Source organism: Babylonia areolata, chromosome 34 (assembly GCF_041734735.1).
Source record: "Babylonia areolata isolate BAREFJ2019XMU chromosome 34, ASM4173473v1, whole genome shotgun sequence".
NCBI lineage: Eukaryota > Metazoa > Mollusca > Gastropoda > Neogastropoda > Buccinidae > Babylonia > Babylonia areolata.
The window spans coordinates 23,620,586-23,644,172 of NC_134909.1; the positions used below are offsets into that span (position 1 = coordinate 23,620,586).

The window sequence follows — 23,587 nt, forward strand, 5'->3', positions numbered from 1 at the left end:
CGGCGTGAGGCCAAGAACGAAGACGCAAAATTTACAATATGTTAGACTTTTTTACCATTTTCAGCAAGGGCGGAATCGTCCTCTGGTGTTTTCAGGGAACATCACAGCTGTTTACCCCTTCGGTGAACGCGCTTGTGAAATCTGTGATCCTCCAGGTACAAAATAATGAAATTAATTGAACAGTTTCAGACTTTTGTTTCTGTGAATGCCTGCCTACCAGTAACAGTGACGGTCGCTATGCATTCCAGATTTTAAAAAAAAAATCGGTGTTTAATCGTGACATAAGGCGCTAGCTATCATTGTGTTTAGATACTCATATATTGATTTAGATAAACTAATCTACTAACTTTAAATTTACTAGATTCAGGCTACGATGTCACGGTGTGTGTGAACTGTGGATCATTGTCCTTTAGTTTGTGACCGTATTCAGTTATAAATCCATCGTCTTCTGCTAACACAAGTTACGGTTACAATTTGGCAACATGTTGTTTGTGATAATAATTCTTGTTGTTATGTTGGATTTGTGAAGCGCCTGGAGCCTCTCTGTTTGGGAACAGCGCTTCAGAAGAGCGCTTCATTCATTATCAATGATGTTGATATTATTACTTTATTGGAATTCTCATAGTAAATTTTGTTTGTAATAAAGTAACTTTCAGATCGAATTAAGTACAGTAAGAGTTGGTCAGTGTGATGTGATTAGTTATATATATATATATATATATATATATATATATATATATATATATATATATATATATATATATATATATATATATATATATATATATATATATAAAGAAAAAAAAAAGAAGAAAGAAAAAAGTGAATATAGCTGTTTTGCCTTTTTGAGGAAAAACCCAGCAATATGAATATTCACACTTCTTCCTCTTCACTGCTCTTTGTGACTGATGGAATGGACATCCATGCCTTGTGAACATTGCTCATTCCATCTTGATGGGGAAAAAAATGTGGATATTACCCATTCTTTATTTCTGGATCTTGTTAATGTTGGACCATTGAACATCGGGCTATTGACATGTCAGACTGTCGACATATGGGACTGTCTTGTAGCCTTTGAAAGTTGGAACATGTTCAACAATAGTTAAAACAGCTGTTATGCTCTTTGATGGGAAACCCATTTATTTCTGGATCCTGCTGTACATTGGGAAGTTTGAACATGTATATTCAATGATTATGATTACAAATACAACAGGCAGAATGACCCCTGGACTGGTACCAGGGAGAAACTGGTCTGCATGTTGCTGCGTAGGCTCTTGGTAAACTTACCTCACTCAGTAGTCAGTAGATCTATGCAGATCATGTGTGACACATGTGGCTTTGGATTGAATTTGGGGAGGGATACAATCTATGTCTTCATGTGCAATTTGAAAAAAAAAAAAAAAGAAAAAAAAAAGAAGAAAAAATCCTGGACTTGTGTTATTAGTCTTTGTGTACATGTTACCAGCAAAAGTTGTACATGTTTTGTTACATTGATTTAGAATATAATTAACTTATTAAGTAATGGATTGGTAGAACTTTATTCACTGATCTGATAAAATAAAACCACAGTCAGAAGGTTTCTGTTCTTTCTGTTGTAGCAACGCACAGGGACAGACTCCTTTTCCCATGAGTCTCTGACCCTGAAATACAAGCTGGACAATGAATTTGAGCTGGTGTTTGTGGTGGGTGATTTTTTCCTTCTTTCTTTGTTTATTTTCATGTTTACATACAAAGCATGATATTCAAGAATATTTGTTAATTAGTTGTTTCTTTGGTATTGTATGTGATGTTAAAGATTGATTTGATAGTCAAATCATTTGAATTAAGTACACTGTACAGGCTCATACTAGAAAATATACTCACACAGAAAATGATAAATCATCAGTCAGTCAATCAATCATGGATTGTCAGTCAATGAATCAGTCAATCTATCTATCTATCTACCTATATACATCTCTATCCATATATATATGGATATATCAATCTATATTTGTATATATTGTAATATATGCAAAGTTTTGAATCTCAATTGTTTTTGGTTTTTTTCCAGCAGTTTCTAACAGATGTGTATTATCTGGAAGTAGAACTATAAATATTTTGCTTTAACATGATTCTCAGGTAATCATTCACTGATTCAGATTATGATTTTTTTAAAGCTAAAAGTAAAACTAGTAAAAATATTTCATTACTCAGCTTTTTAACAAATTAAGTTTTGCTTCATATCTGGGTACATTTGTCCATGCACATGTATGTAAGCACTTGTGAGCGAAAATGATGATTGTCAGGAAACACTTACTGTACATGTCTGTCTCACAAAGGTGGGCTACCAGAAAATACTACATACTAACGTAGACCAGTTCTGTTTCACCATATATGTTCACATCTGTCTCACAAACGTGGGCTACCAGAAAATACTACAGCTGGCCTACATAGACAAGTTCTGTTTTCACCCTGCATGTACATGTCTGTCTCACAAAGGTGGGCTATCAGTTAATACTACAGCTCTCTATTGACCAGTTCTGTTTTCACTATGTACATGTATGTCTGACAAGATTGGCTACCAGAAAATACTACACAGACCAGTTCTGTTTTTACCATGTCAGTCACTTGGTGTCTGTCTAACACAGGTGGGCTACCAGAAAATGCTACAGCTCTCCTACATAGACAAGTTCTGTTTTCACCATGTATGTACATGTATGTCTCACACAGGTGGGCTACCAGAAAATTCTACACAGACCAGTTCTGTTTTCATCATGTCAGTCACTCGGTGTCTGTCTCACACAGGTGGGCTACCAGAAAATACTACAGCTCTCCTACATAGACAAGTTCCTGACTGACATCCAGCTGGAGTTCCGCAACCGCTACAAAGACGAGCTGCTGCACGGCAACCTGTCTGGCAACTTTGACTTTGCCTCCTCCTTTCACCCCTTGCTGAGGCAGCGTGAGGAGGAGAGCAAGCAGGAAGCTCGAGCGCCAAAGTGAGTGAGACTGAGGGACAGCTGGGTGTGTTGTATTTCTATTTGTATTTCTTTTTATCACAACAGATTTCTCTGTGTGAAATTCGGGCTCCTCTCCCCAGGGAGAGCGCGTCGCTGTACTACAGCACCACCCATTTTTTGGGGTATTTTTTCCTGCGTGCAGTTTTATTTGTTTTTCCTTTCGAAGTGGATTTTTCTTCAGAATTTTGCCAGGAAAAACTCGTTTGTTGCCATGGGTTCGTTTACATGTGCTAAGTGCATGCTGCACACGGGACCTTGGTTTATCGTCTCACCCGAATGACTAGTGTCCAGACCACCACTCAGGGTCTAGTGGTTGGGGAGAAAATATCGGCGGCTGAGCCGTGATTCTAACCAGCGCGCTCAGATTCTCTCGCTTCCTAGGCGGACGCGTTGCCTCTAGGCCATCATGGATTGTTGATGATGATGATGATGATGATGATGATGATAATGATGATACATGTGGGGGGTGGTACTTGTGGTGACAAGCTCTCTCTGTCGGATGAACGAGAGCAGCCTGAATTTCACATTGTAGAGAAATCTGTGTGACAAGTAACAAAACACAACAACATAGCACGATGATAATAAAATAAATAATAAAAAAACAAAACAAACAACAGCACTACAAATACTGCTCATAATGATACTAGTGATACTTTTATAATAATAATGATAATGAAAATAATGATAATAGTAATGGGTACTTATAATGCACTCTCCCATCTTAGTACAGGGGTTGAGAGTGCTAACAGTTAACATCAGTATGGGGGTGGGGTGGGGGGTAAAGGTCGCAAAAGAATGAACAGTATAACTATAAGGCAAGACAAATTTATGGAAACGCACCCACACACCACACCGCAGCACACCACACTTACACAGTGTCTTTCACGGTACCTTTTCCTTGTTCATTCCTGGCTGAAAAGGTTCTCTCTTATTGTTATGGTGGTTATCATTGTGAGAATTATGAATAAACTGGAAGCTGCTGGACATGAGCTAAAATCTTTTTTTTTTATGGATTTTTTTAATTCTATTGTTTGACTGACGTAGGAAACTAATCATATTTCTTATTATTTGATTACAAGACTGCATAGTGAACATGCGTATGATGTCATCAATGAGGAAATATTTTTCTTTGTTCTTTGAATTTGTATTTGTTTGATGAAAAAGTATTTGTATTTGAGTGATTCCCAAGCTGCATTTCTTATGTTTGATATTGTCAGTGTTTCCTGCCTGTTACTGTGTGTCGTATATATAATATAGTGATAATTTCTTTCAACAATTCTTGATACTTTGTGTCGTATATATAATATAGTGATAATTTCTTTCAAGAATTCTCTCCCATCTCCCCTCATAGTCATAATTCAATGAGGAAAGCAGAAGAATTTAGCGTGAGATGACAAAAAAAAAAATCATTTGTAGTTGTGGTAAAGTGATTTTTGGTTGATGTGTTTTTTCCATAAAGATTATTATATGTCTGATGAGGATGAGTATTGTTATGGCTGGTGTTGACTGCCCAGGAAAACGCATGCCTTTGAAGAAGGAAGAGTATTGTTATGGCTGGTGTTGACTGTCCAGGAAAATGCGTGCCATTGAAGAAGTAAGAGTATTGTTATGGCTGGTGTTGACTGTCCAGGAAAATGCGTGCCTTTGAAGAAGGAAGAGTATTGTTATGGCTGGTGTTGACTGTCCAGGAAAATGCGTGCCTTTGAAGAAGGAAGAGTATTGTTATGGCTAGTGTTGACTGTCCAGGAAAATGCATGCTTTTGAAGAAGGATGAGTATTGTTATTGTTGTTGTTGACTGTCCAGGAAAATGCGTGCCTTTGAAGAAGGAAGAGTATTGTTATGGCTGGTGTTGACTGTCCAGGAAAATGCGTGCCTTTGAAGACTCCCAAAAGTCCAAGAAGACGGTAGCTTCCATGATAGAGAACAAGAAGGAAGAGAAACCAAAGCAGGGCAATAAGGGCAAGGAGAACAAAACGCCCAAAGGTGGGTGGTGTTGGAAATGCTGTTGATGTGTGGGCTGATGTATTTGGTGTCAGTTTTATCAGCGTGTGGAAATGTTGATGATGTGTAGGTTTATGTATTTGGTGTCAGTTTTGTCCGCGTGTGGAAATGTTGATGATGTGTGGGTACGGTTTATGTATATGGTGTCAGTTTTGTCAGTGTGTGAAAATGTTGATGATGTGTGGGTTTATGTATTTGGTGTCAGTATTGTCCGCGTGTGGAAATGTTGATGATGTGTGGGTTTATGTATTTGGTGTCAGTTTTGTCAGCGTGTGGAAATGTTGATGATGTGTGGGTTTATGTATTTGGTGTCAGTTTTGTCAGCGTGTGGAAATGTTGATGATGTGTGGGTTTATGTACTTGGTGTCAAGTTTTGTCAGCGTGTGGAAATGTTGATGATGTGTGGGTTTATGTATTTAGTGTCAGTTTTGTCAGCGTGTGGAAATGTTGATGATGTGTGGGTTTATGTATTTAGTGTCAGTTTTGTCAGCGTGTGGAAATGTTGATGATGTGTGGGTTTATGTATTTAGTGTCAGTTTTGTCAGCGTGTGGAAATGTTGATGATGTGTGGGTTTATGTATTTAGTGTCAGTTTTGTCAGCGTGTGGAAATGTTGATGATGTGTGGGTTTATGTATTTAGTGTCAGTTTTGTCAGCGTGTGGAAATGTTGATGATGTGTGGGTTTATGTATTTAGTGTCAGTTTTGTCAGCGTGTGGAAATGTTGATAATGTGTGGGTTTATGTACTTTGTGTCAAGTTTTGTCAGCGTGTGGAAATGTTGATGATGTGTAGATCCGTCTATGTATTTGTTGCCAGTTTTGTCAGTTTGTGTTCATTTATGATTACTTTTTCTTTCTTTTCTCCTCCCACCCCAACGCTCACTTTTTGTGTGTGTGTATTGTTTAGAATTTTCTTTTCTACTGTGACTAGTGTTAGAGTGTGTTGAGCAGGGGATTGGCTCTGTATGCTCTGATTCTCTCGCTTCTTTGGCAGATGCATTACCACAAGACCAACACTCCACAAGCTCCCACACTTATGTAGGGTGTTGGCCTAGTAGTAACACATCGGCCTAGGAAGCGAGAGAATCTGAACACACTGGTTCGAATCCCACAGTCACCAGTATTTTCTCCCCCTCCACTAGACCTTGAGTGGTGGTCTAGACACTAGTCATTCAGATGAGATGATAAACCAAGGTCCTTGGGCAGCATGCATTTAGCGCAAGTCAAAGAACCCACGGCAAAATTATCACACACACACACAAACACACACACACACACGCACACAAAAGAAATCCAGGATTGAAAGTGCAAAGGACCGGAAACATGTGCTTTTAATTGTTCATGCTTTGTGTCCCTCACTCCTCAGATAACAGACCTGTTTGTTGAGGAGGTAAACATGCATGCATGGCAGTCACTCGCTCCTCAGGTAACAGACCTGTTTGTTGAGTAGGCAAACATGCATGCACGGCAGGCACATTAATCAATCAGCCCAGCTGCAACTTGCTTTGGTTGGCAACTTTGGTTGAGTGTTCTGAAAGAGCTTCCCCCTCTGTCAGGATTGTTACTCACTCACTCATTTACCTGTCTGCAAGAGTTGTGATTGTTAGCATACGCTTATTACCTGTTTTATTTTCATCCGCAGGTATAAACTGACAATAAGCATATCATTTGCAGATGTAGGTTTTTTATTTTATTTTTTTATTTTATTTATTTTTTAGGGGGAGGGGGGAGTGTCATTTGATAGCAGTGGAAAGAAGACTTTTTTTATAAGCATCAAAATTATTACCTTTACTTTGAAATATGTGAGTAGTACTCTGTGGTTAAGATAATGGTGGAAAATAGCCCATATTCAGCATCCTCATTCATTTTCCCTCACAAAAAACAAACCAAACAAACAAACAAAAAAAAACCAAACCCAACCTCACAAAAAACAACTACCCATTAAATTTCTCTCTGTGTCTCATAGTTTTTTTTGTACTAGGCCTGTAGTAGTGGGTGAGGCTCTAACTTGTATAAGCATCATAGTTTGATTTGATTTTACCCCCTCAGCCTCACACGTAAAAAGAAACACACACGCATACACTGTTTTGTTTTTTTCAGTTTCAGCGTTGATTACTTGATAGTAAAACGGACGTTTGTGGTTTACTGACAGCTGCCAGTCAATCAGCAGCAAAGAAGGAAGCAGCAGCAGCAGCAGCGAAACCAACGGCTGCCAGCCCCACCACCAATGGGGGAGATTCCATCGACGAAGAGACGCTGCGCAGAAACAGAGAGGCCTTCTTCGCCAGGGGGAAGAAAAAGACTGAGACGACGTAAGTGTATTGTATTGCATTGTATTGCATTGCATTGTATTGTATTGTACTCCATTGCATTGCATTGTATTGCATTGCATTGCATTATATTGCATTTTATTGGATTGTATTGCATTGGATTGGATTGTAACATATTGCATTGCATTGTATTGTATACTGTTATATTGTATTGTATTACTCTTTGGTCACAACAGATTCCTCTTGTGTGAAATTCGGGCTGCTTTCCCCAGGGAGAGTGCATCACTACACTGAGAGCACCATCCTTTTATTTTATTTTATTTTTTTGTAGCCAAGTGCTCAATATGATTGGCTACTGCTTTACACACAAGCTATAGCAGACACCTTTTCCGCAGCATGCCCACCACCAGTCTTTAACAGCTCGTGCAGAATGTGCCATTCAGATTGTAAATGCAAAAGCCCCTTCTAAACGAAGCTCAACCATTTATGAAACTAAATCTTTGTATCATTCATTGCCAGAATATATTTGTTGTGCTTACACACACACTTTAATCAGTTAGAAGCTTATTTGATTTCAGTTTAATCGTTTGTCATTGTAAAGATTTCAACTGAGGCTAAGCTTACATCATTTTGTCTTTCTCGTCACACACACTGCTACAGTCTACAGTTCTGTCTGTGACTGCTGTTGGAAACTAAACCCACACCATTTTTGTGTTTGGATGAGAATAGATCAGGCATTTGGAAATTACAAAGCCGATTTTCATTGTCGACAGATAACTGAGGTGAAAACTGTGTTTCTGACACACCTTATGTAATTAAATATCTCTTTTGTCGGATCAGTAAACTACAAGTATTATATACTGGCAGAATCATTGCAATTCCATCTTTAAATCTATTCCATTTGTGTTTGCCTACGTAAAACTGATTTAAGCATTCCTCCACCTTCCTTCTTGACTGAAGCTGACCTGAAACGGAAGTGAAGTGAAGTGAAGTGAAGTGAAGGGAAGTGAAGTGAAGTGAAGTGAAGTGAACTGGGTGTTGGCAGCAAAAGCCCCGAGCCCAGCAGCACGAAGAAGAAGGGCAAGCTGGCCCGTGTGTGGGACAATGAGGGGCGTGACACCAAGACCCTTGACTTCAGCAGTGCTGCCGATGCTCAGGCCGCCCAGAACGGGGCCCTGGAGGACTCCAAGACTGTGCCCACTGAGGCTGAGGTGGGTGCGTCACTGTGTGTGGGTGTGGGCGGAGGGGAGGGGGTTGGTGTTGGGGGGGAGGGCAGGTGTGTGTACTGTTTTTGTGTGTGTGTCTGTTGCTTGTGTGTGTTGTGTGTGTGTGTCTCTGTTGCTTGTGTGTGTGTGTTTGTTTGGGTTTTTTGTTGTTGTTTTTTTTTGTGTGTGTGGTGTTTGTGTTTGTGTGTGAATAATTTGAATCAGAATCATATTTATTTGTCGTGAAAACTGTAAATGAAAGGTTTATAGACAGAACAATAAAGAGTAAAAACAACAACAACAACAAAAACCTGAACCAAACGAAATGTAAGGTGTTCTAACGAAAAAACGTGATGTGTGTGTGAGTGTGTGTGAGTATTTGTGTTGTGCATGTGTGTGTACTTTCTCATTGTGTATCTGTGTCCGTTTGCGATTTGTGTGTGTGCATATGTTACATACATGCATGTCTTTTTGTGTGTTGATCTTTTGTGGTTGCGTACATATTTACCTGTGTGTGTTTATCTGTAACATTGTGTGTGTGTGTGTGTGTGTGTGTTTAGATATAAGATTGACTACTACCTAGGGGGGTGATGTGGTTAATGGGGGTAGCGATGACAGGAAGGGGGGGGGGGGGGGTGGTACATGGGGGAGGTGGCCTTTGAACGCTGTCATCTTCACTTCTGTTTGTCATTCTTTTAGGAAGAGTTAGCTCGTACACATGCATTTGTGTGTGTGCGTGCGTCCATGTCATTATTGTTAACTTATATATATATCTATATCTATGTATGTGTGTGTGTGTGTGTGTGTGTGTGTGCATGTCACCATTATCTTTAACTTATAGTATAATTTATACATATAATTTGTTGTATGTGTGTTTGCCTGTCACCACTATCTTTAACTATCACATGTATATGTTTTATGTGTGTGTGTGTGTCTGTGACCATTATCTTTAACTTACACATGTATATGTGTGTGTGTGTGTGTGTGCCTGTGCCCGTTATCTTTAACTTACACATGTATGTGTGTGTGTGTGTGTGCCTGTGCCCGTTATCTTTAACTTACACATGTGTGTGTGTGTGTGTGTGTGTGTGTGTGTGTGTGTGTGTGTGTGTGACCATTATCTTTAACTTACACATGTATGTGTGTGTGTGTGTGTGTGTGTGTGACCAGCGGGCCCAAGTGGGTCAGATGTCAGGAGGTCTGAAGGACATTGAGTCCGAGAGCAGTGAAGAGGAGGAGGAAGAGGAGGCAACTCCCGCTCAGAAAGGCAGGTGAGTGTCCCACAGGTGCTTTCCCTTGGTATCGCGCTTCACATCAGGCTCAGGTCACAGACTGACGTAAGCTTACAATTGAGCCGATGGGTTACGCTGCTGGTCAGGCATCTACTTAGCTGATGTGGTGTAGCATATAGCGATTTGTCCAAACGCAGTGACGCCTCCTTGTGTGACTGACCTGAACTGAACTGAGCCATCAGCAAAGTGAGAGCTGTAAAAAAAACTGGTGCACCTTGAAGCTATTTCAACATGTATACATGCCATGATGTGACATTTGGTATCTTGTTTATCTTGTTCTTTATTATTTGTTATTGTTCTTCATCTTATTATTACTATTATAAGTATTATCATATTGAAAAATAACCCTTGTATCTCAACAAATTAATGATTTTTAAAAATTTTTTTATGATCATTGATGGACCAAATGTTTTGCTATGTGAATGTTGAATCACACTGATGTCGTGAAAAGTCAAAATATAACCTTGTGTACAACCCCCCCCCCCCCCCCCCCCCCCCGAAAAAAAAAAAAAACCCAAAAAACCCAACAAAAACAACTGCAAGCAGGAAAAAATACACACAAATGGGTGGCGATGCAGTATAGCGACGCGCTCTCCCTGGGGAGAACAGCCCGAATTTCACACAGAGAATCTGTTGTGATAAAAAGAAATACAAATACAAATGTTATCAAAAAAAAAAAAAAGAAAAAGAAAAAAAAGTGAGAGGTGTATGGTTAATGGTTTCACCTCAGCAGTGGGAAGCCAGAACGCACTGGCTCTTAGTGCTGCAGCCTTAGGGGCTAGCTAGTCAGCCTTTGGGGACCATCCCAGCACAGACTGTCCGAAATCCCTCTTGGCCAAGAGGGGCATGGACGGGAGATATATGGATTATTATTTGTAGTAGTAGTAGTATGACTATTATTATTATTATTATGATTATTATTATATTAAGACCTGTTCATGTTTGACCTATGCATGGGGGCTGGTTTGTGGGCACCAGGGTGTATCCACACATCGGTGAGCCATGCATGCCACATGTCATGTATAGGGGGCTGGTTTGTGGGCACCAGGGCGTATCCACACATCGGTGAGCCATGCACACCACATGTTATGTATAGGGGGCTGGTTTGTGGGCACCAGGGTGTATCCACACATCGGTGAGCCATGCATGCCACATGTCATGTATAGGGGGCTGGTTTGTGGGCACCAGGGCGTATCCACACATCGGTGAGCCATGCACACCACATGTTATGTATAGGGGGCTGGTTTGTGGGCACCAGGGTGTATCCACACATCGGTGAGCCATGCACGCCACATGTCATGTAATGATGTATAGGGGGCTGGTTTGTGGGCACCAGGGTGTATCCACACATCGGTGAGCCATGCATGCCACATGTCATGTAATGATGTATAGGGGGCTGGTTTGTGGGCACCAGGGTGTATCCACACATCGGTGAGCCATGCACGCCACATGTCATGTATAGGGGGCTGGTTTGTGGGCACCAGGGTGTATCCACACATCGGTGACCCATGCACGTCACATGTCATGTATAGGGGGCTGGTTTGTGGGCACCAGGGTGTATCCACACATCGGTGAGCCATGCATGCCACATGTCATGTAATGAAGTATAGGGGGCTGGTTTGTGGGCACCAGGGTGTATCCACACATCCATGAGCCATGCACGTCACATGTCATGTATAGGGGGCTGGTTTGTGGGCACCAGGGTGTATCCACGCATCGGTGAGCCATGCATGCCACATGTCATGTAATGATGTATAGGGGGCTGGTTTGTGGGCACCAGGGTGTATCCACACATCTGTGAGCCATGCACGTCACATGTCATTTATAGGGGTCTGGCAACCAACTCCCTTAAAAGCTTTAATGATGTGCCAAATCTGGTAGAGACTATCCCTCTCCAGATTGGATTTTCATGTTGGGTTTACTCCCCACGTACGGGGAAACGCATGTTATAAGTGTTATGCGTATCATATTATGTATGTAGGCATACGTGTGCCATAGTTTCCAGTTTATGAGGGGCTCCTGTTTCACTGACTTCCAGCCCCTGCACCTTATCGGCTGGTGGCGCCTTGTCTGTGCGCAATGTACAGGTACCCTTGGAACTCGGAACACAACATGGAAGCAGTGGACACTACAAATGGACAACAACTCACCTGTTTCTGGACTGGCAAAACTCACACAACACACAAACATCACAGCAGTTCACACAGCACATTGGCTTCCACAGCGCCAACTGACTGCGACTCCCAGGACACAGATCCATGGCCACTCGTGGCCGACAGATGCCAACAATATTGTTATTACAATGACTATTATTGGTACAATGATTATTATTATTGTTACTGTTATTGTTGTTATGACGCTGTGTGTGTGTGTGTGTGTGTGTGTGTGTGTGTTTGTGTGTATGTGTGTGTGTGTGTGTGCATGTGTGTGTGTGTGTGTTTGTGTGTATGTGTGTGTGTGTGTGTGCATGTGTGTGTGTGTGTGTGTGTGTGTGTTTGTGTGTGTGTGTGTGTGTATGTGTGTGTTTGTGTGTGTGTGTGTGTGTGCAGCAGCAAGAAGTCTGGGGGAGGGTTTGGGATGTTCAGCATGTTCAAGAACCTGGTGGGATCCAAGACCCTGACGGCCGATGACCTGGCTCCAGTGCTGGACAAGATGAAGGATCACCTCATAGGTGTGTGGAGGTGTGGGGGTGTGGAGTGTGGGTGTGGGTGTGTTTGTGTGGGTGGTTGGGTGTGTGTGTGTGTGTGTGTGTGTGTGACCTTGGTACCCCACATGACAAGCTAATTTAAATACGTATCAAAAATGGCGTCGCAGGCGATACAAGTGGAAATTTTTGGAGCAAACTCGATCATGACAGCGGCTTTTTACTGGTGCTGAAGTGATTAAAATGCTTCAAACTGAAGGTTTCGACATCGACGAGGATGATGAAGACATTGAATAAAGTATCTGCAGTGAAGAAAGCTACCAGCAAGAAGGTACTGATAGTGACTCAGCTTCTGAGGGCTGTGAAGAGAGGTGTGGGTGGGTGGGCGTACACACAATATTAGAAGAGGGGTCAGTGGGTCAAGTACAGGGAGTTGCATTCATTTACTTTGTGTTTTGTATTTTTGTGATTTTTTCCCCTAACCCTAACAAATGGGTCGTCTGCAGGGGAAAGCAAGGGAGAAAACTGTTCGTCCGGAGTGAGTTAATGCATACAGTATTACTTTGGTGGCCAGGTTTGTGCATTTTGACCGAATGCATGTTTGTGTGAGGGTGTGTGTATCACTGTGTGTTTGGACAAGTGTGTGTGTTCACTTGAACACATGAGCTTGCTTGCATGATTATGTGTGTGTGTGTGTGTATGCATGTGTACAGTTGTCTTTGCATGTGCAGCAGAACTGGAAACACAGGTGTTGGTTTTACTGTGTGTCTGTTATATTTGTGTATGAAATTGTTTGTTAGTGTTGTCATACGAAAGAAAATGATAAACAGTTTTGGTGTGTGTGTGTGTTACAGCCAAGAATGTGGCAGCAGATATTTCGGTCAAGCTGTGTGAGTCCGTGGCTGCAAAACTGGAAGGGAAAGTCCTGGGAACTTTCGGCAGTAAGTGGAACTGTGTCTTTCCATCTCTCTGATGATGTACGTTTGTGTGTGTGTCTCTGTGTGTCTGTGTGTGTGTGTGTGTGTGCGCGCTCCTGGTAACTTTGGGCAGTAAGTGGAACATTGTCTCTTCTTGTGTGTTTGTGTGTGTGTGTGTGTGCGTGTGTGTGTTCCTGGGAACATTCGACAGTAAGTGAAACATTGTCTCTGATGATGATGATGATGACTTGTGTGTGTCTGTGCTCCTTATAAGTGAAAGATTGTCTCTTCTTGTCTCCGATAATGATGTGTCTTTGTGTGTCTGGAGTTCCTGGGAACTTTTGGTGGTAAGTGGAACACAGCTGGGATGGTTACCTGTTGACGTGTCGGCGTCCTTTACTTAGTTCCTGGGGACTTTGGGTGGTAAGTGGAACACAGCTGGGATGGTTACCTGTTGACGTGTCGGCGTCCTTTACTTAGTTCCTGGGGACTTTGGGTGGTAAGTGGAACACAGCTGGGATGGTACCTGTTGACGTGTCGGCGTCCTTTACTTAGTTTCTGGGGACTTTGGATAAGTGGAACACAGCTGGGATGGTTACCTGTTGACGTGTCGGTGAAACCATTAACCATACACCTCTCACTTTTTTTTCTTTTTTTTTTTGTGGATAACATTTGTATTTGTATTTCTTTTTATCACAACAGATTTCTCTGTGTGAAATTCGGGCTGCTCTCCCCAGGGAGAGCACATCGCCATACTGCAGCGCCACCCATTTTTTTTGTTATTTTTTCCTGCATGCAGTTTTATTTGTTTTTCCTATTGAAGTGGATTTTTCTACAAAATTTTGCCAGGAACAAGTCTTTTGTTGCCGTGGGTACTTTTACGTGTGCTAAGTGCATGCTGCACACGGGACCTCGGTTTATCGTCTCATCTGAATGACTAGCGTCCAGACCACCACTCCAGGTCTAGTGGAGGGGGAGAAAATATTGGCGGCTGAGCCGTGATTCGAACCAGCGCGCTCAGATTCTCTCGCTTCCTAGGCGGACGCGTTACCTCTAGGCCATCACCTTTACTTACCTGTTGGTTACCTGTCTGGTGTCCAGGCGTGACGACGACGGTGCGTAACGCCCTGCATGAGTCGTGCATCCAGATCCTGTCCCCGCAGCGCCGTGTGGACATCCTGCGAGACGCCATGGAGTGCAAGCAGCAGCGACGGCCCTACGTCATCACCTTCTGCGGGGTCAACGGAGTCGGCAAGTCCACCAACCTCGCCAAGGTGTGTGGGCGGTGGAGTGGATGGGAGTGTGTGTGTGTGTGTAGGTTTTGTTTGTGTCATTTTGTGTTTGTGTGTGTGTGTGTGTGTGTATGTTTTGTTTGTGTGTGTCACTGTGTGTGTTCGTTTTGTTTGTGTGTTATTTTGTGTGTGTGTGTGTGTGTGTGTGTGTGTTTGTCATTGTGTGTGTGTGTGTGTCCGGTTTTTTTGTATGTCACTGTGTGTTTTTCTGTTTGTGTGTCATTTTGTGTGTGTGTGTGTGTGTGTCACTTTGTGTGTTTGTAAGTTTGTCACTTGATGTGTATGTGTGTCACTTTGTGTGTGTTTCTCATTTTGTCATGTCATGTGCATAATTTTGTTTGTGTGTCCGTTGTTTGTATGTGTGTTTTGTTACAATGTCAGTCATATTCTGGGGCTGGGCATGTCTACTCTGTACTTGTCCACAGGCGTGCTGTGATAGGTTCATTGTCTGTCTAACACACTGTGGAGCTGGGCATGTCTAGTCATGAGATGTGTAGCCACGTGTATGTCCACACACAGGTGTGTTTCTGGTTCATTGTCTGTCTAACACACTGTGGAGCTGGGCATGTCCAGTCATGAGATGTGTACCCACGTGTCTGTCCACACACAGGCGTGCTGTGATAGGTTCATTGTCTGTCTAACACACTGTGGAGCTGGGCATGTCTAGTCATGAGATGTGTAGCCACGTGTATGTCCACACACAGGTGTGTTTCTGGTTCATTGTCTGTCTAACACACTGTGGAGCTGGGCATGTCTAGTTATGAGATGTGTAGCCATGTGTCTGTCCACACATAGGTGTGTTTCTGGCTGGTGGAGAACGGCTTCCGTGTCCTGATCGCGGCGTGCGACACGTTCCGTGCCGGGGCGGTGGAACAGCTGAGGACGCATGTGAGGAAGCTGAACGCCCTTCACCCCGCCGAGCAACACGGGGGGCAGGACTCTGTGCAGCTGTATGAGAAAGGATACGGCAAAGATGCGGCCGGCATCGCCATGGAGGCCATCAACTATGGTGGGTTTTCAGGGGTTTTGTATTGTTTTGTTTGACTCTTCAGCGCTTATAGCTTTTAGAGGCGTTTGATTGGCTAAGAGTGGACCGGGCAAGAAGGGGCGTCTTTTCACTGTTAGCCGCGCGAAATTTGGCCAAGCAGAGCAAACCGATAGGCCTAGTTTGCATCAGTTTGACATGGTAAGTATATGTATCACCAAACATGGAGTATAATACAGATTCCTCCTTTTTGTCACAACAGATTTCTCTCCCAAGTGGAGAGCGCTTGACTACTCTGAGCCCTTTTTTTGTGTGTGTGTATTTTTTCTGCCTGCAGTTTTTTTGGTTTTTTTCTCTATCAAAGTGGATTTTTCTACATAATTTTGCCAGGGACAACCCTTTTGTTGCTGTGGGTTCTTTTATGTGTGATAAGTGCATACTGCATACGGGACCTCAGTTTATTGTCTCATTTGAATGACTTGCGTCCAGACCACCACTCAAGGTCTAGTGGAGGGGGAGAAAATATTGGTGACTGCCGTGATTCGAAACAGCGACTCAGATTCTCTCGCTTCCTAGGCGGACGCGTTACCTCTAGGCCATCACTCCACCTTGTTGTTGGATTGATATATATGGAAAGCTATGGCAAAGGCACTGCTGGAATTGACATCAACTGTGGTAGGTTTTCGTGTTTTTTTTATTTTTTATGTTATTGTTGGATTGATATGGAGGGTGATGGTAAAGACTGCCGGCATTGCTATGGAGGCACATCAACTATGGTGGGTTTTCGTGGTTTTCTTGTTGTGTGTGTGTGTTTGTGTGTGTGTGTGTGTGTGCTTTTTTTGATTGATATGAAAAGCTACAGCAAGGACGCTGCCAGCATTGCTATGGAGGCCATTAACTGTAGTGGATTTTTGCTTTTTTGTTTGGTTGTTGGATTGGTATGGAAGGCTACAGCAAGGACGCTGCCAGCATCACCAGGGAAGCCATCGACTATGATGGGGTTTTGCTGAAAAAGAAAGAAAAAAAAAAGTTGTTGTAGTTGGATTGATACGGACACTTCTGTAGTGCCAGTTTTTCATTTAGGTGTATTTGATTGTGTGGATTGCTATGGAAGCCATCATCTGTGGTGGGTTTTCGATTTTGTTGTTTGTTGATGTTGTTGGATTGATACAGTAGGTTGTTGGCAAAGACGCTGCTGGTATCGCCATCAACTGTGGTGGTTTTTCGCTTTTTTGATTTCATTTTTGGATTGATACAGAAAATTTCAGTTTCAGTAGCTCAAGGAAGCGTCACTGCGTTCGGACAAATCCATATACGCTACACCACATCTGCCAAGCAGATGCCTGACCAGCAGCGTAACCCAACGCGCTTAGTCAGGCCTTGAGAAAAAAAAAGAAAAAAAGATAAGCTTACATAAATAAATAAATAAATAAATAATAATTATGATATAAAAAAAAAGGTAGTGGTGATGAAAATAATAATAAAATAATAATGATAATAATGAATAAATAATTGAATAAATAAGACAACAATGATGATAAATAAGCAAATAAATGTAAAACATGAAGACACACATTCACACATACACCCACACATGCATAACAGATATGCACCAAACATGCAGTTTCACAGATATGAAAGCACAGTCAAATACATATAAACGTACATGAGCTCCAACACACACACACACACACACACACACACACACACACACACATACACCACACATATTACCCTGCACCTCCTCTACCCCCCTCCTCCACACACTCATTTCTAGTCGATGATACAGAAAGCTACAACAAAGACGCTGCAGGCATTGGTATGGAGGCCATCAATGATGGTGGGTTTTTCCCTGTTTTTGTTGTTGTTGTATTGGATCAGACACTCCTATAGTGTCGGCTTTTCATTTTTGTGGGTTTTTTTTTTTATATGGACACGAAACATCAGGGCTTCGACATGGCCACAGCAATCTGACATCAGTGCTTGCCTTTCTGGATTATGCATGCCCTATAGCATGCTGTGTGTATGTATGATGATAATAATAATAATGGATACTTATATAGCACACTATCCAGAAATCTGCTCTAGGTGTTTTACAAAAACGCTTTTGTTCACATAAAACATTACATTGTGAAAGTATTGTGATGTATTGTGAAAGTTGGAAGTTCTTTAGAGTTTAGACGATGCGCCTTATGATGGGAAACGCGTTGTGGCCAGTAAAACAGGCTGTCCAGCTGTGTTGATTAAGTGAAGTGCACAGCCTTGCTCCTTCTCAGCTCAGTGTCAGTAGCATTCTGGTCTTCTGGAAAGTCTGTGCTGGAAATTTCCTCTTGTGCTGTTTCTCACTTTTGATGTAAGTGGAGTGACATCACACATTCTGTGCACGGGTTAGTTGTGAAAACCGTCGTCTGCTGTAGCTTGTGTGTGAGCAGTTTTGGAGCCAGCATAGCGTGCTTGGTCACACACGTAAAAGCCCAGTTATCGAAAGTGAAAGTGGGAGTTGCAGCCTTCTTGCGCTGAAGAATTATAATTGATATTATCATTATCATTATGACTAATGTGTTTTTCAGCGCGTGACTGCCGCTTTGACGTGTGTCTGGTGGACACAGCAGGACGCATGCAGGACAACGAGCCACTCATGCGTGCCCTGTCCAAGCTGATCAAGGTCAGTTGCACTTTCACTTTCAGTTTTTTTTAGTTTCTCAAGGAGGCGTCACTGCGTTTCAGACAAATATCCATATATCCCCCTACACCACATCTGTACAACACAATGCAATACAATACAGTACAATACAATACAACACAATACAATACAATACAATACAATACAATACAGCACAACACAGCACAACACAGTGTGGAACACTGTCTGTTCTGATACAGGTGAACCAGCCAGATCTGGTGCTGTTTGTGGTGGAGGCCAAAACAATGCAACACAACACAACCCAACACAACACAACACAACCCAACCCAACACAACACAACACAACACAACCCAACACAACACAACACAACACAACACAACCCAACCCAACCCAACACAACTTAACACAAGACAACCCAACCCAACCCAACACAACTTAACACAACCCAACCCAACCCAACACAACACAACCCAACCCAACTCAAACCAACCCAACATAACCCAACCCAACACAACACAACACAACCCAACACATCTTAACACAACACAACAAACACAACACAACACAACCCAAACCAACCCAGCACAACCCAACCCAACCCAACGCAACACAGCACAACCCAACCCAACCCAACCCGACACAACGTGAACACTGTCTTTCCCTGTGCAGGTGAACCAGCCAGACCTGGTGCTGTTTGTGGGCGAGGCCCTGGTGGGCAATGAGGCTGTGGACCAGCTGACCAAGTTCAACCAGGCCCTGGCCGACCACTCCAACGCCACCAACCCCCGCCTCATCGACGGCATCATCCTCACCAAGTTCGACACCATCGACGATAAGGTGAGTCGGGTTGTCATTAAAAAAAAAAAAAATTAGGATAATTTTTGTTTTTGTTTTAAATAGATAAGGTAAAAAGAAAAGGGAAAAGAAAAGAAAAATAATAAGATTTGAAGGAACTCGAACTCGAACATTTTAATGACTAGGCCATTTGCCCGTGTTGGGGGATCGGGAGGTAGGGAGTACAGGGACAATTATACAGGCAGCCTGAAACACAAGTCATCGCCGTGAAACATACATGTTTGCTTAAATTCAAAAGAGGGTTTCAGCAATTCCTGGAAAGTACAAATCATTTCATTCACATTTGAATCAGCAACATGCATTGGAACATGACTTGAAGGAAGAAGAAGTGGTGAACCTGTACAGGTTCAGTGTCTCAAGGAGGCATCACAGTGTTCAGACACACCCATATACGCTGCACAACATCTGGTAGGCAGAGGTCTGACCTGCAGCATAACCCAGTGCGCAGAGTCAGGCCTTGAGTGCATGCATGCATATAATTGTGTATGGAATGGCCAGAACAGCCCAGAACAGAGTGCGATGGCGAGGTGTCGTCGATGGCCTATGCTCAACCAGGAGCGATGGGCAAAATGAATGAAATGATGTGTAAGAATGGATTTCTTTTGCAGAATTTTGCCAGAGGACAACACTCTTGTTGCCATGGGTTCTTTTTCAGAAAAAAACATCTTTTGAACATGACCCCTCGACGTCGACTAAACTGTATGTGTATTGTGTCACACACCTGACCACTATGTGTACTGTGTGTGTCACACACCCGATCACTATGTGTACTGTGCGTGTCATACACCTGACCACTATGTGTATTGTGTCACACACCTAACCACTGTGTACTGTGTCACACACCTGACCACTATGTGTACTGTGTCACACACCTGACCACTATGTGTACTGTGTCACACACCTGACCACTGTGTACTGTGTCACACACCTGACCACTGTATGTGTACTGTGTCACACACCTGACCACTATGTGTACTGTGTCACACACCTGACCACTATGTGTACTGTGTCACACACCTGACCACTGTGTACTGTGTCACACACCTGACCACTGTATGTGTACTGTGTCACACACCTGACCACTGTATGTGTACTGTGTCACACACCTGACCACTGTATGTGTACTGTGTCACACACCTGACCACTGTGTGTACTGTGTCACACACCTGACCACTATGTGTACTGTGTCACACACCTGACCACTGTGTGTACTGTGTCACACACCTGACCACTGTGTGTACTGTGTCACACACCTGACCACTATGTGTACTGTGTCACACACCTGACCACTATGTGTACTGTGTCACACACCTGACCACTGTATGTGTACTGTGTCACACACCTGACCACTGTATGTGTACTGTGTCACACACCTGACCACTATGTGTACTGTGTCACACACCTGACCACTGTATGTGTACTGTGTCACACACCTGACCACTGTATGTGTACTGTGTCACTCACCTGACCACTGTGTACTGTGTCACACACCTGACCACTGTGTGTACTGTGTCACACACCTGACCACTGTGTGTACTGTGTCATACACCTGACCACTGTGTGTACTGTGTCACACACCTGACCACTGTGTGTACTGTGTCACACACCTGACCACTGTGTGTACTGTGTCACACACCTGACCACTGTGTACTGTGTCACACACCTGACCACTGTTTACTGTGTCACACACCTGACCACTATGTCTACTGTGTCACACACCTGACCACTGTGTACTGTATCACACACCTGACCACTGTTTACTGTGTCACACACCTGACCACTATGTGTACTGTGTCACACACCTGACCACTATGTGTACTGTGTCACACACCTGACCACTATGTGTACTGTGTCACACACCTGACCACTGTGTACTGTGTCACACACCTGACCACTGTGTGTACTGTTTCACACACCTGACCACTATGTGTACTGTGTCACACACCTGACCACTGTGTGTACTGTGTCACACACCTGACCACTATGTACTGTGTCACACACCTGACCACTATGTGTACTGTGTCACACACCTGACCACTATGTGTACTGTGTCACACACCTGACCACTGTTTACTGTGTCACACACCTGACCACTGTGTACTGTGTCACACACCTGACCACTGTATGTGTACTGTGTCACACACCTGACCACTGTGTACTGTGTCACACACCTGACCACTGTGTGTACTGTGTCACGCACCTGACCACTGTGTGTACTGTGTCACACACCTGACCACTATGTGTACTGTGTCACACACCTGACCACTATGTGTACTGTGTCACACACCTGACCACTGTGTACTGTGTCACACACCTGACCACTATATGTACTGTGTCACACACCTGACCACTATATGTACTGTGTCATACACCTGACCACTGTGTGTACTGTGTCATACACCTGACCACTGTGTGTACTGCATGTGTCACACACCTGACCACTGTATGTCTGCTGTGTCACACACCTGACCACTATATGTGTACTGTGTCACACACCTGACCACTGTATGTGTACTGTGTCACACACCTGACCACTGTATGTGTACTGTGTCATACACCTGACCACTGTATGTGTACTGTGTCACACACCTGACCACTGTATGTGTACTGCGTGTGTCACGCACCTGACCACTATGTGTACTGTGTCATACACCTGACCACTGTGTGTACTGTGTCACACACCTGACCACTATGTGTACTGTGTCACACACCTGACCACTGTGTACTGTGTCACACACCTGACCACTGTGTACTGTGTCACACACCTGACCACTGTGTACTGTGTCACACACCTGACCACTGTGTGTACTGTGTCACACACCTGACCACTATGTGTACTGTGTCACACACCTGACCACTGTGTACTGTGTCACACACCTGACCACTATGTGTACTGTGTCACACACCTGACCACTATGTGTACTGTGTCACACACCTGACCACTGTATGTACTGTGTCACACACCTGACCACTGTGTACTGTGACCACTATGTGTACTGCATGTGTCACACAGGTGGGCGCAGCCATCTCCATGACCTACACCACAGGTCAGCCCATCGTTTTCGTGGGCACGGGCCAGACGTACACTGACATCCGTAACCTGAACGCCCGTGCTGTGGTCAACGCTCTCCTGAAGGCCTGAGGGGTGGGTCACTGCGGCATGTCTGACCAGGTCCTCACTTCGTCACCTCTACATCTGAAGGGAAGGAGGGAGGTTTTTCTTGTATACTACAGTTCGTGGGTTGCCCTTGTTTTGTCTTTTTTACAGCTGGTGGGTTATGTTGGACGTTAATAGTGACACTGCCCCCCCCCCCCCCCTTTTTTTTTTATACTGCAGTTAGTGGGTTAGTTTTTTTTAAACATTTGGTGGATTATTTTGGATGTTAATTGTGACACAGCCCTATGTTTATTTATTGATTGAAATATATATTATTGTCGTTGGTCATAACAGCATAGTAGGGGTGGATTAGAGAGAGAGAGAGAGACAAAGCAGTGCGTTTCAACGTGAAAGAGCATAACAGAACAGGGAGTGGTGGGTTAGAGAGAGAGAGAGATGAAACAGTACATTTCGATACAAGAGAGCATAACAGAATTGGGAGGGATGGGTTAGAGAGAGAGAGACACGAAACAGTACATTTCAACGCTAGAGAGCATAACAGGAAAGGGAGGGATGGGTTCGAGAGAGAGAGACGAAGCTGTACATTTCAACGCTAGAGAGCATAACAGAATTGGGAGGGGTGGGTTAGAGAGAGAGACACGAAACAGTACATTTCAACGCTAGAGAGCACAACAGAATTGGGAGGGATGGTTTGAGAGAGAGAGATGAAACAGTACATTTCAACGCAGAGAGCATAACAGAATTGGGAGGGGTGGGTTAGAGAGAGAGAGACACGAAACAGTACATTTCAACGCTAGAGAGCATAACAGAATTGGGAGGGGTGGATGGGGAGAGAGAGAAGTCATCAAAGTGGATGAAGTGAAGCTGACACAGTCCGAGAGGGTACAGTAAAGTTTCAGAATCGATGGAAGAAGCTGGACGTTTTGTTTATGTCTGCTGTAGAAGGAAAGATGGCACTGGCTCTCAGTGCTGCAGCCTTGGGGGCCGGTTGGCCTTTGGGGACCATCCCAACACCGACTGTCCTAAAACCCTCTTGGCTGAGAGAGTGGGGATGTAACTTGGACAAGACACTCTGCACTGTAATTCTAGCCCTGATAGCCAGGACAGCAGTTACCTCCTCTGTTGTTCTGGTAGTAGGACAGGACTATCAAATGAAAAGAAAAGAAGTACAAATCAAGACTGATTTTTTTCTTGAAGATTAGACCAGGCATTAGATAATTGTTTTACCCATATTGTGATGCTGCCAAAAGATTTTTTTCTTCTTTGATTCCACCCCGCCCCCCCCTCCCGAATGGATATAGTTTTTCTGTTTCCTAAAAGCGTCTCTCATTTTAAACCACTTGCATCCCCCCCACCCCCACCAC

The 23,587-nt window shown here is 43.4% G+C and overlaps 1 protein-coding gene across 2 annotated transcripts; it reads left to right on the plus strand.

Annotated features, from left to right (window-relative positions):
• LOC143277469 (signal recognition particle receptor subunit alpha-like) lies at window positions 1-22,623 on the plus strand. Of its 2 annotated transcripts, none has more exons than XM_076582311.1 (14): window positions 1-155; window positions 1,599-1,682; window positions 2,785-2,978; window positions 4,862-4,983; window positions 7,153-7,312; window positions 8,316-8,481; window positions 9,646-9,746; window positions 12,317-12,438; window positions 13,266-13,352; window positions 14,430-14,602; window positions 15,416-15,629; window positions 18,176-18,270; window positions 18,920-19,087; window positions 22,119-22,623. In XM_076582311.1, exons 1-14 carry the CDS (start codon window positions 39-41, stop codon window positions 22,245-22,247), a joined length of 1,932 nt encoding a protein of 643 aa, XP_076438426.1. In that variant the 5' UTR covers window positions 1-38; the 3' UTR covers window positions 22,248-22,623. The 2 variants fall into 2 exon arrangements, with proteins under 2 accessions (XP_076438426.1, XP_076438427.1); XM_076582312.1 differs by having other exon boundaries at window positions 12,320-12,438.
• Window positions 22,624-23,587: the final 964 nt, after the last annotated feature.